This window comes from Saccopteryx bilineata, chromosome 1, assembly GCF_036850765.1.
Source record: "Saccopteryx bilineata isolate mSacBil1 chromosome 1, mSacBil1_pri_phased_curated, whole genome shotgun sequence".
Classification (NCBI taxonomy): Eukaryota; Metazoa; Chordata; class Mammalia; order Chiroptera; family Emballonuridae; genus Saccopteryx; species Saccopteryx bilineata.
The window spans coordinates 355,731,420-355,746,484 of NC_089490.1; the positions used below are offsets into that span (position 1 = coordinate 355,731,420).

Sequence of the window (15,065 nt, forward strand, 5' to 3'; positions counted from 1 at the left end):
CCCATGTGTGCTCTGAGGATTGAACCTGCGATTTTGTCGTTTCGGGACTTTTTTTTTTTTTTTTTTTTTTCCTGATGCTGGAAACGGGGAGGCAGTCAGACAGACTCCCGCATGCGCCCGACCAGGATCCACCCGGCACGCCCACCAGGGGGCAATGCTCTGCCCATCCGGGGCGTCGCTCTGTCGCCACCAGAGCCACTCCAGCGCCTGGGGCAGAGGCCAAGGAGCCACCCCCAGTGCCCAGGCCATCTTTTGCCCCAATGGAGCCTCGACTGCGGGAGGGGAAGAGAGAGACAGAGAGGAAGGAGCGGGGGAGGGGTGGAGAAGCAGATGGGCGCCTCTCCTGTGTGCCCTGGCCGGGAATTGAACCCGGGACTTCCACATGCCAGGCCGACGCTCTACCACCGAGCCAACCAATTAGGGCCTTTTTTTTTTTTTTTTAAGATTTTATTTATTCATTATAGAGAGGGGAGAGAGAGAGAAAGAGAGAGAAGGGGGGGAGGAGCAGGAAGCATCAACTCCCATATGTAACTTGACCAGACAAGTGCAGGGTTTTGAACCGGTGACCTCAGCATTGCAGGTCGACACTTTACTGCACCACCACAGGCCAGGCCTAAGGACAACATTCTTTTTTTTTTTTTTCTTTTCATTTTTCTGAAGCTGGAAACAGGGAGAGACAGCCAGACAGACTCCCGCATGCGCCCGACCTGGATCCACCCGGCACGCCCACCAGGGGCGGTGCTCTGCCCCCCTGGGGGCGATGCTCTGCCCATCCTGGGCGTCGCCATATTGCGACCAGAGCCACTCTAGCGCCTGGGGCAGAGGCCACAGAGCCATCCCCAGCGCCCGAGCCATCCCCAGCGCCCGGGCCATCTTTGCTCCAATGGAGCCTCGGCTGCGGGAGGGGAAGAGAGAGACAGAGAGAAAAGCACGGCGGAGGGGTGGAGAAGCAAATGGACGCTTCTCCTGTGTGCCCTGGCCGGGAATCGAACCCGGGTCCTCCGCACGCTAGGCCGACGCTCTTCCGCTGAGCCAACCGGCCAGGGCAGGACAACATTCTTAACTGAGCTAACTGGCCAGGGCCAAAGATTTTATTTTTTTATTTTAGAGAGAGAATAGAGCAGCAGCTCTCAACCTGTGGGTCACGACCCCGGCGGGGGTCGAACGACCGAAACACAGGGGTCGCCTAAAGCCTTCGGAAAATAAGCCATCGGAAAATACATATTTTATTTAAAAATGTATTGTATAATAAATATGTATTTTCCGATGGCTTTAGGCAACCCCTGTTTTGGTCCTTCGACCCCCGCTGGGGTCGCGACCCACAGGTTGAGAACCGCTGGGATAGAGAAAGAGAAAGGCAGGGAGAGGAGCGAAAAACAGCAACTCTTCATAGCTGCTTCTTGTATATGCTTTGAGCAGGGAAGCCAAGTTTCAAATCGAAGACTGCAGCATTCCAGGTCAACAGTTTATCCACTGTGCCACCACAAGTCAGGCCTTATGCAAACATTTTTAATTTTAAAGTATACTTTATCAATTCTACCTTTTTTGGATGTTTCTGGTGTCAAGTCTTAAGAACATTTTGGCTTTAGATATCAAATATTTTACGTTTTTGCTAAAATTTTAGTTTTACATTTTACATTTAGGCTTCTTATTAATTTTGAGTCAATTTATATATAAGATTTGAGGTTTAAGTAGAGGTTAATTTTACCTATGGATATCCAATTGCTCTAGCATCATTTGTTTAAAAGGCTACCTTCCCTCTATTGCTTTTTTACCTTTGTCAAAAACCAGTTGGGCATTTTGTGTGGGTCTCTTTCTGGGTTCTCTAATCTGTTCCACTGATTTATATATCTCTCTGCCAATTACCACACTGTCTTTGTATTTATTTTTTGTGAGAGAGACAGATAGGAAGGGAAAGAGTTGAGAAGCATCAGTTCTTCATTGTGGCACCTTCATTGTTCATTGATTGCTTTCTCATATGTGCCTTGACCGGCGGGCTCCAGCCAAGCCAGTGACCTCCCTTGCTCAAGCCAGCGACTTTGGGCTCAAGCCAGCTACCTTGGGCTTCAAGCCAGCAACCTTTGGGCTCAAGCAAGCAACCATAACATCATGTCTATGATCCCATGCTTAAGCCGACAAAATCAGGGTTTTGAACCTGGGTCCTCTGTATCCCAGTCTCTCCACTGGATGCTCTATCCACTGTACCACTGCCTGGTCAGGCCAGACCACGCTGTCTTGATTACTGTAGCTATGTAATAAATTTTGAAATCTGAAACAGTTATTCCTCCTTTATTCTACTTTTTGGAAATTATTTTAGATTTTTTTTTTTTTTTTTTTTTTTTTGCCTTCCCATATAAATTTCTAAATCTTGTCTAAATCTAGCAAATATCTTGCTGGGACATTGATGGAAATTGAATTAAACCTAGAGATCATATGAAATAGTGATTTTTCAACCTTTTACATCTCATGGCACACATACAGTAATTGCTAAAATTCTACAGCACACCAAAAAAAGAGTGTATTTTTTGCTGATCTGACAAAAAAATAAAGGCATAATTAAAATTCATTCACACTGGGTGACTACTTTTGTGTTGGCTGTTATTTTTTTATTTGAAACCTAAAGTAAAAGAGGTCAGTGCCCTGACTAAATTGTCAGGTACTACATGTTTTAAAAATTCTTGCAGCACACCAGTCAAAAATTGTTGACATAAGGTTTTTGGCAAAATGGATAACTGCTAGAATTTACACATATAGCATCTGGCTACACAAAAATAGGATGGGAAAATAATCTCTACCTTATTGTAAGGCTTGGAAGATTTTGTATCCCAGGTAATGAAGAAAAAAAAATTAGAATTGAGTTTTGAAGCTGCAATAAAATCCACCTTCTACACAGCTAATGTACAATCAGGGGACAATCTTTTATACACCAGAAAAGCTTCAGCCCTTTTGATTTATTCTGCCCATTTTCTAAAAGCCAAAAAGGACACTAAATTCCTTTAAGGTTCTCAAAAGTCAACTATAAAAATTAAAGGTTTAAAAAAAAAAATTTTTTTTTTTTTGTATTTTTCTGAAGCTGGAAACAGAGAGGCAGTCAGACAGACTCCTGCATGCGCCCAACCGAGATCCACCCGGCACGCCCACCAGGGGGCGATGCTCTGCCCATCCGGGGCATTGCTCTGTCACAACCAGAGCTGTTCTAACACCTGAGGCAGAGGCCATGGAGCCATCCTCAGCGCCCGGGCCAACTTTGCTCCAGTGGAGCCTTTGCTGCGGGAGGGGAAGAGAGAGAGAGAGGAAGGAGAGGGGGAGGGGTGGAGAAGCAGATGGGTGCTTCTCCTGTGTACCCTGGCCGGGAATCAAACCGGGGACTCCTACATGCCAGGCCGACGCTCTACCACTGAGCCAACCGGCCAGGGCCAAAGGTTTTAAAATTTTTTTGTTCTTGAATATGCACATCAGAATTTCAAGAGAATATATTTTTATTCAATGAAAGGGTTTTTCTAAAAATACAAATACTAGCATGAAATAAATCCCAAGTAGTAAATTTAATTTTTTTTCTTTTTTAAATATTTTTTTAATTTTATTTATTCATTTTTAGAGAGGAGAGAGAGAGACAGAGAGGGAGACAGGGAGGAGAGACAGAGAGAGAAGGTGGGGAGGAGCTGGAAGCATCAACTCCCAAATGTGCCTTGACCAGGCAAGCCCAGGGTTTCGAACCGGCGACCTCAGCATTTCCAGGTTGACGCTTTATCCACTGTGCCACCACAGGTCAGGCAAATTTAATCTTTAAGTATAACTTATTCTTTATTTTTTTATTTATTTTTTTATTTTTATTATTTATTTATTTATTCATTTTTAGAGAGGAGAGAGAGAGAGAGAAACAGAGAGAGAGAGAAGGGGGAGGAGTAGGAAGCATCAACTCCCATATGTGCCTTGACCAGGTGAGCCCAGGGTTTCGAACCAGCGACCTCAGCATTTCCAGGTCAATGCTTTATCCACTGCACCACCACAGGTCAGGCATAACTTATTCTTAATACATTTTAGTTTGCATTTATTAAGTGCCTTAGAAATCTTACACTCAAGGTAACAGAGCTCCAGAGAGGGGTAATTAACTAAGACGGGTACAATCTCAGCATGTCAACTTCCTAGTTAGCTTGTAGGCCTTCCCACTATACATACTTGCACTATTGTGGTTATTATACATAACTGTTTTCAAGAGGTAGCTAAAGCTTGAATCTACACCTAGCACCAGGTCACGTCTGTGAATCTGTGAATATGGGTACCATCTGCATTTCAAGTACAGCCTGCTGACGGGTTCTTTCTTGGTAGTCAATGATAATGAATCTAGAAAGACTGGCTAGTCTTTTGGGAGAAGAAAATATACCCGACCTCAAGTGACAGTTACAATTTCCTAACAGAAAAAAAAAAAATCAGCAAAGCGAAAGAATCAATGATAAGGATAGGGAAAATACTCTGAGAATAGAGTTAAATACAATATATACACACTGGAGTAAATAGTGAGACTTCTTTAACACCCTTACTTTTACAAGTCTGATAAAAATTTATTAAATTACATTTCATACAGTAATATTTAGTGAACTTTGTTTAAAAGTTTATATTTAAGTTCACTTGTAAAATAAAAACTTATCACTCAGATTCTGGTAAATAAGAAAGGAAAAAAACCTTAGTAGAAATAACAATAAATAACTTCACACAAAAGCCAGGTGACATAAGAATAGTATATTAATCAATATATTTTCTTTGTATAATATTTACAATAAATCCATTTGTTAATACTGTGATAGAAAAAATAATAAATCAGTCCACATTATGTAGTAGAAACAGGCTTTGAGGATGATCGTACCTTTCACAATAAGAATACACACGGATTTCTCCCACAGTTAGAGATACTTTCAACATGACAGTCTTGGGTGAAGATAAAACTACACTTTATTTTAGATTAGTTATGTACTAGAATCAAGTGTATTACCATTAAGAAAGCAGCAAAAAGCCGTTTCATTTTTCCAGGACTATTTAAATATAGTAGTTACTGTGTGAAAAGTTAAATTATACTTTGACTTATAATAAAAGGAAAAACACTAAATTGGGAAACTGCATTAATCAAAAGCAACCCCAAACAAAAAGCCATCAGTAGAAACAAAACAAGGCATTCTTATAAGTATATCATGCATAAAAAAGGATAATTACATAATACCTACTTTAATGATGAAACTAATAAAGGAGGTAAATTTTACAGTCATTGGAACAAATAAACTGTATTTAACCACTTGAATGCTATGCTGTCACTGTCTGCTTCAAAAGATAAAGTTATACAATTAGTCTTACATCCAAAAACTGCATACTTTGAATGTTTGCTTTTTTGGTCCCCTTTTGAGATAGTAAAGGGGAACTATATAACAAAATATTATCTGACTATATATATAAATTATCAACACCACTATGATATAATTATCATGTAATTACCATTTTGTATATGCACAATGAAAATATTAGGAAAGCTAGAAAAAAAAGATGAAAATAGACTGGTCAGAATTTTAAATTTCAAACTTATCCACGATAATCTGGAACAGAAAAAAACAAAATAAAATTCACTATGTAGCTATAACTTGATATCCTTTCCCAATTCAGTAGTACACTAAGACATAACTTCTAAACAAATCCATTACCTCAAAGGTAAAAAGGAAGATGTAAACCTCTTTTTTTTCACTTTTTATAATATTTTTTTCTTACTTTCTTCTTGATGTAAATCTCTTTTAAATACTAGTTTAGGTTTATGCTCTGAAAGAAGGCTACAATACTTTTTTTAAAAATCTAGAACTGTTGCTTTTATGTATCTATTTTAATTATTAGTAAGGGATAAGAAAGAAAAATATTAAAATATCAAGCCAAGTGTAAGTATCTATACCCAATTCATGAATGTATTAAATTGAATAAATCAATTAGGTCAAGAATTTCCTATCATACTGTTACTTATTATTTATAGCTACCCTTGGAATAATAATTTAGAAGGTGGCTATCATAACTACTGATAAGACTTTTCATAGTATATCAATTTCCATTCTTTCTTCTCTCCCTTCCACTTAAAAGTATTATCTGAACTGTCTAATAAGAAATTTTATTTCACAAATTCCTTGTTCCAATCACTACAGAGGTTATTTTAAATGCATAAACCCGCCAGTCCTGAGATAACGATGATGATGATGACAGGAAAACTAAAACCTAGATGATTTTTCACTCAAATTTCTGTTTTAGTTTTTTCTGGAAGATCGCTGGAAGAATAGAAAGAAGAGCCAAAATCATTAGAACAAATACTGAGTTCCAGGAAACAGCTTCCCCTGCAGTTGTAAGCTGGTACAATGTTGTTCCTGCCTTAATTGCTACAAAAGAGGGAGGTGCAACACCTAAAAAAAAACAAAAAACAAATAAACAAAATCAGTAAAAACCATCGTTTGTCTTTTAAGACTAAAATATTTCACATGTATAAAATTTCTTTTAAAACTATAACCATCTATCTCCATTTTGGAAATATTTAACATAAAGCCCCTTAAAGTTAGTTCCATATAAAGAATTACATTTTTCATAATCACCTTATAAGGAAATAAATTTAAGAACCCAAGAAGTTTCCAGAAAATAATTTGATGTTTATGAACAACCTTAAAAAAAAAAAAAAGTGCTCTGGGCATTGGCTGGGTAATGCAGTTGGTTAGAGCATCATCCCAATATGCCAAGGTTGTGGGTTCAGTCTCCAGTCAGGGCACAAAAAAGAATCAACCAATGGATGCACAAATGGCTAGAACAGCAAGTTGATGTTTTTCTCTTTCTCTATAAAAAAAATCAATCAATAACACTTATTTTAAAAATGTGCTCTGATCTAGCAATTGCAACTCTAGCAAATAATGTGTAAAGATCTAATCTCATGGATGTTCATCAAAGCATAATAATAAAATTCTGGAGATAATCTAAATATTAAAAAATAAGACAGTAAATTGTCATTCACCCTTGAAAGAATATATTTAAAATAATATTAAGTAGTAGGATATTCAGAAATAATACTCAAAATATAAGTAAAAAGAATTTATACAACAGCATATGCAAAATAATTTTTCATTCAAAAACAAGTAAGAAAAATTGCTTTAGCCAAAGCTAAAGTTAACAAAATCACTAGGTATTTCATCTGTAAAATAAAGTTATAGATAAAACTCTCTTTTGACTATATAAACATTAATTTTCAAAATTCAAAGTTATCCCTGCTGAGATTTGAAGTTTTGTCAATTTTATTTTTTTGCCACTGATTTGAGAGGGAGGGAAGAAAGGAGGGAAAGAGGGAAAGAGAGAAAGAGAAGCATCAATTTGTTGGTCCACCTAGTTTTGTACCCATGGATTGCTTCTCATATGTGCCCTGACTGGGGCTCAAACTGGCACGTTCAGGGTTGAGCCGGCAACAGTGGAATCGAATCAGTAACTTTAGTGCTCCAAGAACACACTCTATTCACTGTGCCATGAACCAGGGCTGATTTTTTAAAAGTAGCAATAAATATTTTGATTATTCTTTTCAAAAAGATCTATCCATCCAAGTATTAATTTAAATAAGATACCAGTACATAAAAAATCTGCTCATTTTGATGGTAGCTAAACAATTCAATTTAAATTTGAAAGAATATTCTTACTAAAGAACCCTTAGAATTCATAAAATAAATGAATCATTTTTTTTTTTTTTCTGAAGCTGGAAACCGGGAGAGACAGTCAGACAGACTCCCGCATGCGCCCGACTGGGATCCACCCGGCACGCCCACCATGGGGCGACGCTCTGCCCCTCCGGGGTGTCGCTCTGTCGCAACCAGAGCCACTTCAGTGCCTGGGGCAGAGGCCAAGGAGCCATCCCCAGCGCCTGGGCCATCTCTGCTCCAATGGAGCCTCGCTGCGGGAGGGGAAGAGAGAGACAGAGAGGAAGGAGAGGGGGAGGGGTGGAGAAGCAGATGGGCGCTTCTCCTGTGTGCCCTGGCCGGAAATCGAACCCGGGACTTCTGCTCGCCAGGCCGACGCTCTACCACTGAGCCAACCGGCCAGGGCCAAAATAAATGAATCTTTATGTCCACCGATTAATTTCAAAATTAAGGCCCTGGCCGGTTGGCTCAGCAGTAGAGCATCGGCCTGGCGTGCGGGGGACCCGAGTTCGATTCCCGACCAGGGCACATAGGAGAAGCACCCATTTGCTTCTCCACCCCCACCCCCTCCTTCCTCTCTGTCTCTCTCTTCCCCTCCCGCAGCCAAGGCTCCACTGGAGCAAGGATGGCCCGGGCGCTGGGGATGGCTCCTTGGCCTCTGCCCCAGGAGCTAGAGTGGCTCTGGTTGCGGCAGAGCGACGCCCCAGAGGGGCAGAGCATCGCCCTCTGGTGGGCAGAGCATTGCCCCTGGTGGGCGTGCCGGGTGGATCCCGGTCGGGCGCATGTGGGAGTCTGACTGTCTCTCCCTGTTTCCAGCTTCAGAAAAATACAAAAAAAAAAAAAAATTGAAAAAAAAAAAAAATTAAGTGCAGCCTGACCAGGCAATGGCACAGTGGATAGAGCGTTGGACAGGGACGAGGAGGACCCAGGTTCGAAACCCCAAGGTCACTGGCTTGAGCACAGGCTCATCCGGCTTGAGCACGGGGTCACTGGATTGACTGTGGGATCATGAACGGACCTCATGATTGCTAGCTTGAGCTCAAAGGTCACTGGCTTGAAGCCCAAGGTCGCTGGTTTGAGCAAGGGGTCATTCGCTCTGTAGCCCCCCAGTCAAGGTATGATACATATGAGAAAGCAATCAGTGAAGAACTAAGGTGCCACAACAAAGAATTGATGCTTTTCATCTCTCTCCCTTTCTGTCTCTCTGTCCCTATCTATCACTCTCTCTGACTCTCTCTCTGTCTCTGTCAAAAAAAAAAAAAGTGCAACTCCTTGAAAGCAAAATGTTTAATCCTTGCTTCTCCCATACTTTTTGGTAATGCCCATGATAAATACTGATTTCAATAAAATGAAAAAATTGGGTCAATTTACTACTGAAAATTAAAGTTCAATATTTCAGTGCTTGATAGGAGGACAAAAAAGAAAATTATTCAAAAGCAGCACCTTGATTTTTTTTTCTTTCTATTAAAGGAGAGAATGGAATTTATTACTTTTTTTTTAAAGAGAGTGAGTAAAGGAGGGAAGGAAGAGGGAGGTGGAAGGGAGAAGGAGAGGGAGAGAGATAAACATCAATTTGTTGTTCTACCCATTCATTCATTCATTGGTTGACTTCTGTATGTGCCACGACCAGGGATCAAATCCACAGCCTTTGGTATACTAGGATAACACTCTAACCAACTGAGCTACCCAGCCAGGGGAGAATGGAGTTTAAAAATTCTGCTTAATCCTGAATGATTAAAAAAACAACCAGTAGAGAATGCTCCTCTTAGAAGAAGTAACTCAAAAATACTTAAATTAACTGACAATCCAACAAACATTTCTGAGCATCTATTTATAAAGGCCAGGCTCTGTGTTCTGGTTCTAGCATGTCTGCAAAGAGGATGAAATCTAGCCCAGCTGGACACCACTGAATATGTATACAATGAGTTCTAACACACAGGGAACTGGTGACCTTACCTAGAAAAGTGCCAATAAAAAAAACTTTCAATGGCACATTTATCACAGGAGATGTAATATTAATAAACCAATTTGGCAGAAATGGTGTTATTCTCAAAAATATAATGTAGTTAATGAGATGTTCTCTGTGACGTTCAACCTGTTATAAGAAAAATAATAATTGGGTCAACATAAAGTCAATCTTTTTTTTTTTAATTATTAAGTGAGAGGTGGGGAGGTAGAGATAGACTCCCACATGTGCCCAAATTGGGATCCACCAGGCAAGCCCCCTACCAGGAGATGCTCTGCCCCTCTGGGCTGCTGCTCGGCAACCGAGCTATTTTAGCACCTGGGGTGAAGCCATGGAGCCATCCTTAGCACCCGGGGCCAACTCTGCTCAAATATTCGAGCCATGACTGAGGGAGAGGAAGAGAGAGAGATTGGGGGGGGGGGGGAGTAGAGAAGCAGATGATCACTTATCCTATGTACCCTGACCAGAAATCAAACCCATGACTTTCACATGCTAGGCTAATGTTCTACCACTGAGCCAACTGGCCAGGGCAAAACAATATGCTTAATATAAAATACCTTATTTCAAGTTCTCATCCTTGACAGTTCAGTTTATCCAACAGAAATAATCAAAAAGGAGTATGAATATGACCATGAACTACTTTCAAAGGCTCACTACCAGAACCAAATAACTTGGGATGAGTTTTTTTCCCCAAATTGTGCTTATACTAATGTCACACTCATAAAAATGGTCCTATATTAGCCTAGATAATGATGGCTGAACAATAACATTTTAAGCCAAAAATGGCAAAATTAAACTTATGACTAGATATAAGAAACATATCAAGTAATCAATTTTTTTCTTTTTTTTAATTTTAATTTTTATTATTCATTTTAGAGAGGAGAGGGAAAGACAGAGAGAGAGAGAGAGAGAGAGAGAGAGAGAGAGGAGAGACAGAGAGAGAGAAGGGGGGGAGGAGCTGGAAGCATTAACTCCCATATGTGCCTTGACCAGGCAAGCCCAGGGTTTCGAACTGGCGACCTCAGCATTTCCAGGTCGGCGCCACCACAGGTTAGGCCTCAAGTAACCAACTTTTTAATGCCTTTAACTTCCTACAATGTAAAGGGCTACTATAGTGTATCAACATACCTAGCCTCCAGTTTTTATAAAAAATCAGATCTTTATGTTATTACAGTATATATCATATGAGTAAATTCATTATTGATAAATGAGATTAAACAAGTATATGGAAATATTTAACTAATTAAATATAAGCAATGATAACATTACAGTAAATACTTTCTTTGAAAATAAGCTCACTTACAGAAAATAGCTATTCCGAATAAATACAGTTAAATAATTTTAATATTCAGTACATATGTGGTAAAATAAGAAGAGCATTAGACTAGAAGTCTAGGGATCTGAGATTCTAGACCAGGGGTCCCCAAACTTTTTACACAGGGGGCCAGTTCACTGTCCCTCAGACTGTTGGAGGGCAGTACTATAAAAAAAACTATGAACAAATCCCTATGCACACTGCACATATCTTATTTTAAAGTAAAAAAACAAAACGGGAACAAATACAATATTTAAAATAAAGAACAAGTAAATTTAAATCAACAAACTGACCAGTATTTCAATGGGAACTATGCTCCTCTCACTGACCACCAATGAAAGAGGTGCCCCTTCCAGAAGTGCAGCAGGGGGCCGGATAAATGGCCTCAGGGGGCCGCATGCAGCCCTCGGGCCATAGTTTGGGGACCTCTGTTCTAGACCTTGCTATATAAGTAAATGATGCTAGGCCAAATGCTTAATTTGTTAGTATGTTAATTAGTAAAACAAAGGAATAAGACAAAGATTATCTCTAAAATCCCTGATATTTAACAGTGTTTATTTTGATTCTTTATAAAAATAAGATTTTCTTAGCAATACTATGTAGGACTTTTCAGTGTGGTACTACTGCTTACATTACTCCAGATATCCTGACTGAAGATAATAGTTATTCTCACTGGTGAAATGCATTAAAGGAGTTGGCTGACTCAAGTTTTTCAGTGACCCACTTGACAGCATAACCATTTCAACACAAAACAGGAGAGGCATCTAAATATGTGGATGCCTTTAAATTGACATTTTGACTTCTCTGCTCTAACTGAACTTACTGGAAATGAAGAATTAGCATTACTGTTATGGGCACAGCGGCTTTGTATTTGAAATTATTAATAGTCACTTTTTGCCTTCCACTTATTTTTTGTCCAAAAGATAATTTTTATTAAAGCCTTGAGTCTGAGTTAATTTATGTAGGGACTATATGTTGACCTCCCAATAAGCCAAAGAATTTTATTAAATAATTTAAAAATACATGCTTACCTGCTGTGACCATTTTACTGCTTTCTCTGTTAGGTATTTGTATACAACTGGTCTCCCAACTAAATAGGAGAGCATATAGCAGAATGAAGCACCAAGTCCAGAACACTAGAAAATAATAAGAAGCCATAAGCATTTCGTACTTATTCATATGGATATATTTATCTAAGGAAAAACTGAACTCATTTACTTTGGGTTATGGGAAGGACACTCTGCATAACACCCCTTGTGCAGAGAGCAAGAACACATTTGATCTGCAACTTTCTCAGAGCACATTATAACTAAAATGGGATCAGCTAAAACAAATGGCACTTACAATCAGATTTAGTGACTATAACTACATAGTTCATGTTAACCTTCAGCCTAAGAATAAAAACTTCAAGAGGCAACTTTTTCTTTCAGTTACTAGGCTTGAAAACACCCCAGTACTGGGACTAATTTTGCCCACTAATACTCTTGGATTATTTGAATTACAAAAGGTTAATACAGAGCCTATAATGCATGTAAGTCTATGATACCCCTGTTCTAGAAAAGAAACAAACTAACACCTTCTTATGGAGGGACCTAACAGATTAACATTAAATGCCTCTTAAAACTAAGTTTATGCTTACATAAGTGGTACTAGTAATGCCATCTTCCTCCTCCCTCCTTATTTTATTTGAAGTTATATTCTTCCTGGTCTCCCAATTTCATTTCATATACTTACCAAACAAACAAGAAATAAGGCTAGTGGAAAGGGATAAAGAAACCCCGAGAGTATACTGAGAAATATAGAACCTGGAATAGCAAATGTTTGCAAGCTGTTAACTTTTAAGTTAAGGATTAAAACATAATTAAGTGAAAAATTTAAAAGACAAATCTAACATTTCAGGGAAAAAGTAACAATATATAAGTTACTAGGTTAATATTATATCCATATTTCAGTATTAAAAATTTTAAGTAAAATTATATCCAAAAGTTTATAAAGTTAAAAAAAAAAAAAATATATATATATATATATGTGACTCCTGAATTGTAACACCTTTAGCTCTAAGTTGACCATTCACTAACATGTGCCAGGAATTAGGTACAATGGCAAAAAAAAAAAGAGAGAACAAAAAAGGTCTTAAGCAATCTTTTTAAAAATATGCTTCTCTAATGCATTTCATTGTATTTACTCCCAAATATTTTCAGGAAATATGATTTCCACGGAAATCTAGGTCCATATAAGGTATATTGCTTATTTCGAATTTTAATTTATAGACATATGCCCAAGTTCACTAATTTGCCCTGACTGGGAATCGAAACAGCAACATCTGTGCTTCAGGATGACGCTCTAACCAACCGAGATATAAAACCAGGACCAAGATTTCTTATTTGGGAAAAATGTTTTAATTTGTGGTTAAAGAATATAGAGGCATACCTGACCTGTGGTGGTGCATAGGATAAAGCATTGACATGGAATGCTGAGATCACTGGTTTGAGACTTTGGATTTGCCTAGTCAAGGCACGTGTGAGAAGCAAGTACAAGTTGATGCTTCCTGCTCTCCCCCCACATGTTTCTCTCTTTCTCTCTTCTCTCTAAAATCAATAAATAAAAACTAAAAAAAAAAAAAAAGAATGTAAAGGTAAAAATAACCTGTAAGTCTAATATTAAGATTTTCACAGGTAGGTGACAAAATAGATTAGGAAAAAGCAGCAGTTATGGATCTATTAAAATAATTTATATACAATTAAATTATAAATCATTTGGCCCTGGCCATTTGGCTCAGTTGTAGAGCGTCAGCCAGGCATGTGGATATCCCGGGTTCGATTCCTAGTCAGGGCACACAGGAGAAGCGACCATTTATCCACCTCTCTCTTTCCCCTTTCTTTCTCTCACTCTCTTCCCCTCCTGCAGCCATGGTTCAATTGGTTCAAGTGCACTGGCCCTGGGCACTGAATGTCTCTGTTTCCACCTCAGGTGCTAAACATAGCTCAGTTGCAAGCATGGCCCCAGATAGGGATTGCCAGATGGATTCTGGTCAGGGTGCATGTGGGAGTCTGTCTATCTCCCCTCCTCTCACTTGAAAAAATAAAAATAAAATAAAAAATAAATTACAAATCATTTGCCCCAAATGACCTGTCAAAAAGATTGATGCATAATAATTATTCTCCAAATTTTCCCCAAATTTGAATTTTTCTAATAAATAGCGCCTACAGAAAGTGCACTAAGTAAAAATGTATCCTCCCCAGCTGAGTAAAGGAACAGTGTTTGTATTAGTAGCAAGTTTGGTAAATGTACTTATTACTAAGATGTTATATATTTTATAGGTATATTGTTAAATGTATTTGTTACTAAGATGTTATATATTTTATATGTATACATACAATAAACAATCCAGTATAAATCCAATATCCAAAAGAAAATGCTATTAAATTTTATGAGAAAAGATTTTAGTCGAAAAGGCCAACAAACCAAAAGAAATTCAGTAAATAAAAGAGGAAGCAAGAATAAAAATAGCCTGACCAGGCGGTGGTGCAGTGGATAGAGAGTCGGACTGGGATGCGGAAGACCCAGGTTTGAGACCCCAAGGTCACCAGCTTGAGCGCAGGCTCATCTGGTTTGAGCAAAAAGCTCACCAGCTTGGACCCAAGATCGCTGGCTCGAGCAAGGGGTTACTCAGTCTGCTGCAGCCCCATGGTCAAGGCACATATGAGAAAGCAATGAACAACTAAGGTGTTGCAACAAAAAACTAATGATTGATGCTTCTCATCTCTCTCCATTCCTGTCTGTCTATCCCTCTCTCTGACTGTCTCTGTAAAAAAAAAAAAAAAAATGAAAAAAGAAAAAAAATGTGAGAGAATTAACAAAATAATTTGCCTTTTTAAAATAAAAGCTTGTTTAGGCCCTGGCCAGTTGGCTCAGCAGTACCGTGTCGGTCTGGCATGTGGAAGTCCCGGGTTCGATTCTCAGTCAGGGCACACAGGAGGAGCGCCCATTTGATTCTCCACCCTTCTCCCTCTCCTTTCTCTCTATCTGTCTCTTGGCCTCCTGCACCCAGGTTCCATTGGAGCAAAGTAGGCCCAGGCACTGAGGACAGCTCCATGGC

The 15,065-nt window shown here is 39.0% G+C and overlaps 1 protein-coding gene across 2 annotated transcripts in view; it reads right to left on the minus strand.

Annotated features, from left to right (window-relative positions):
- Window positions 1-4,725: 4,725 nt before the first annotated feature.
- TMEM41B (transmembrane protein 41B) overlaps window positions 4,726-15,065 on the minus strand; it is a 42,653-nt gene continuing 32,313 nt past the window's right edge. Inside the window, exons 4-7 of one of the 2 annotated variants that reach the window (XM_066250922.1) lie at window positions 12,701-12,794; window positions 11,998-12,102; window positions 9,642-9,780; window positions 4,726-6,422 (exon numbers count right to left, since the gene is read on the minus strand). In XM_066250922.1, coding sequence (XP_066107019.1) covers window positions 6,253-6,422; window positions 9,642-9,780; window positions 11,998-12,102; window positions 12,701-12,794 — 508 coding nt within the window. In that variant the 3' untranslated portion in view covers window positions 4,726-6,252. The remainder of the gene's footprint in view (window positions 6,423-9,641; window positions 9,781-11,997; window positions 12,103-12,700; window positions 12,795-15,065) is intronic. The other variant, XM_066250923.1, reaches the window with a different exon arrangement.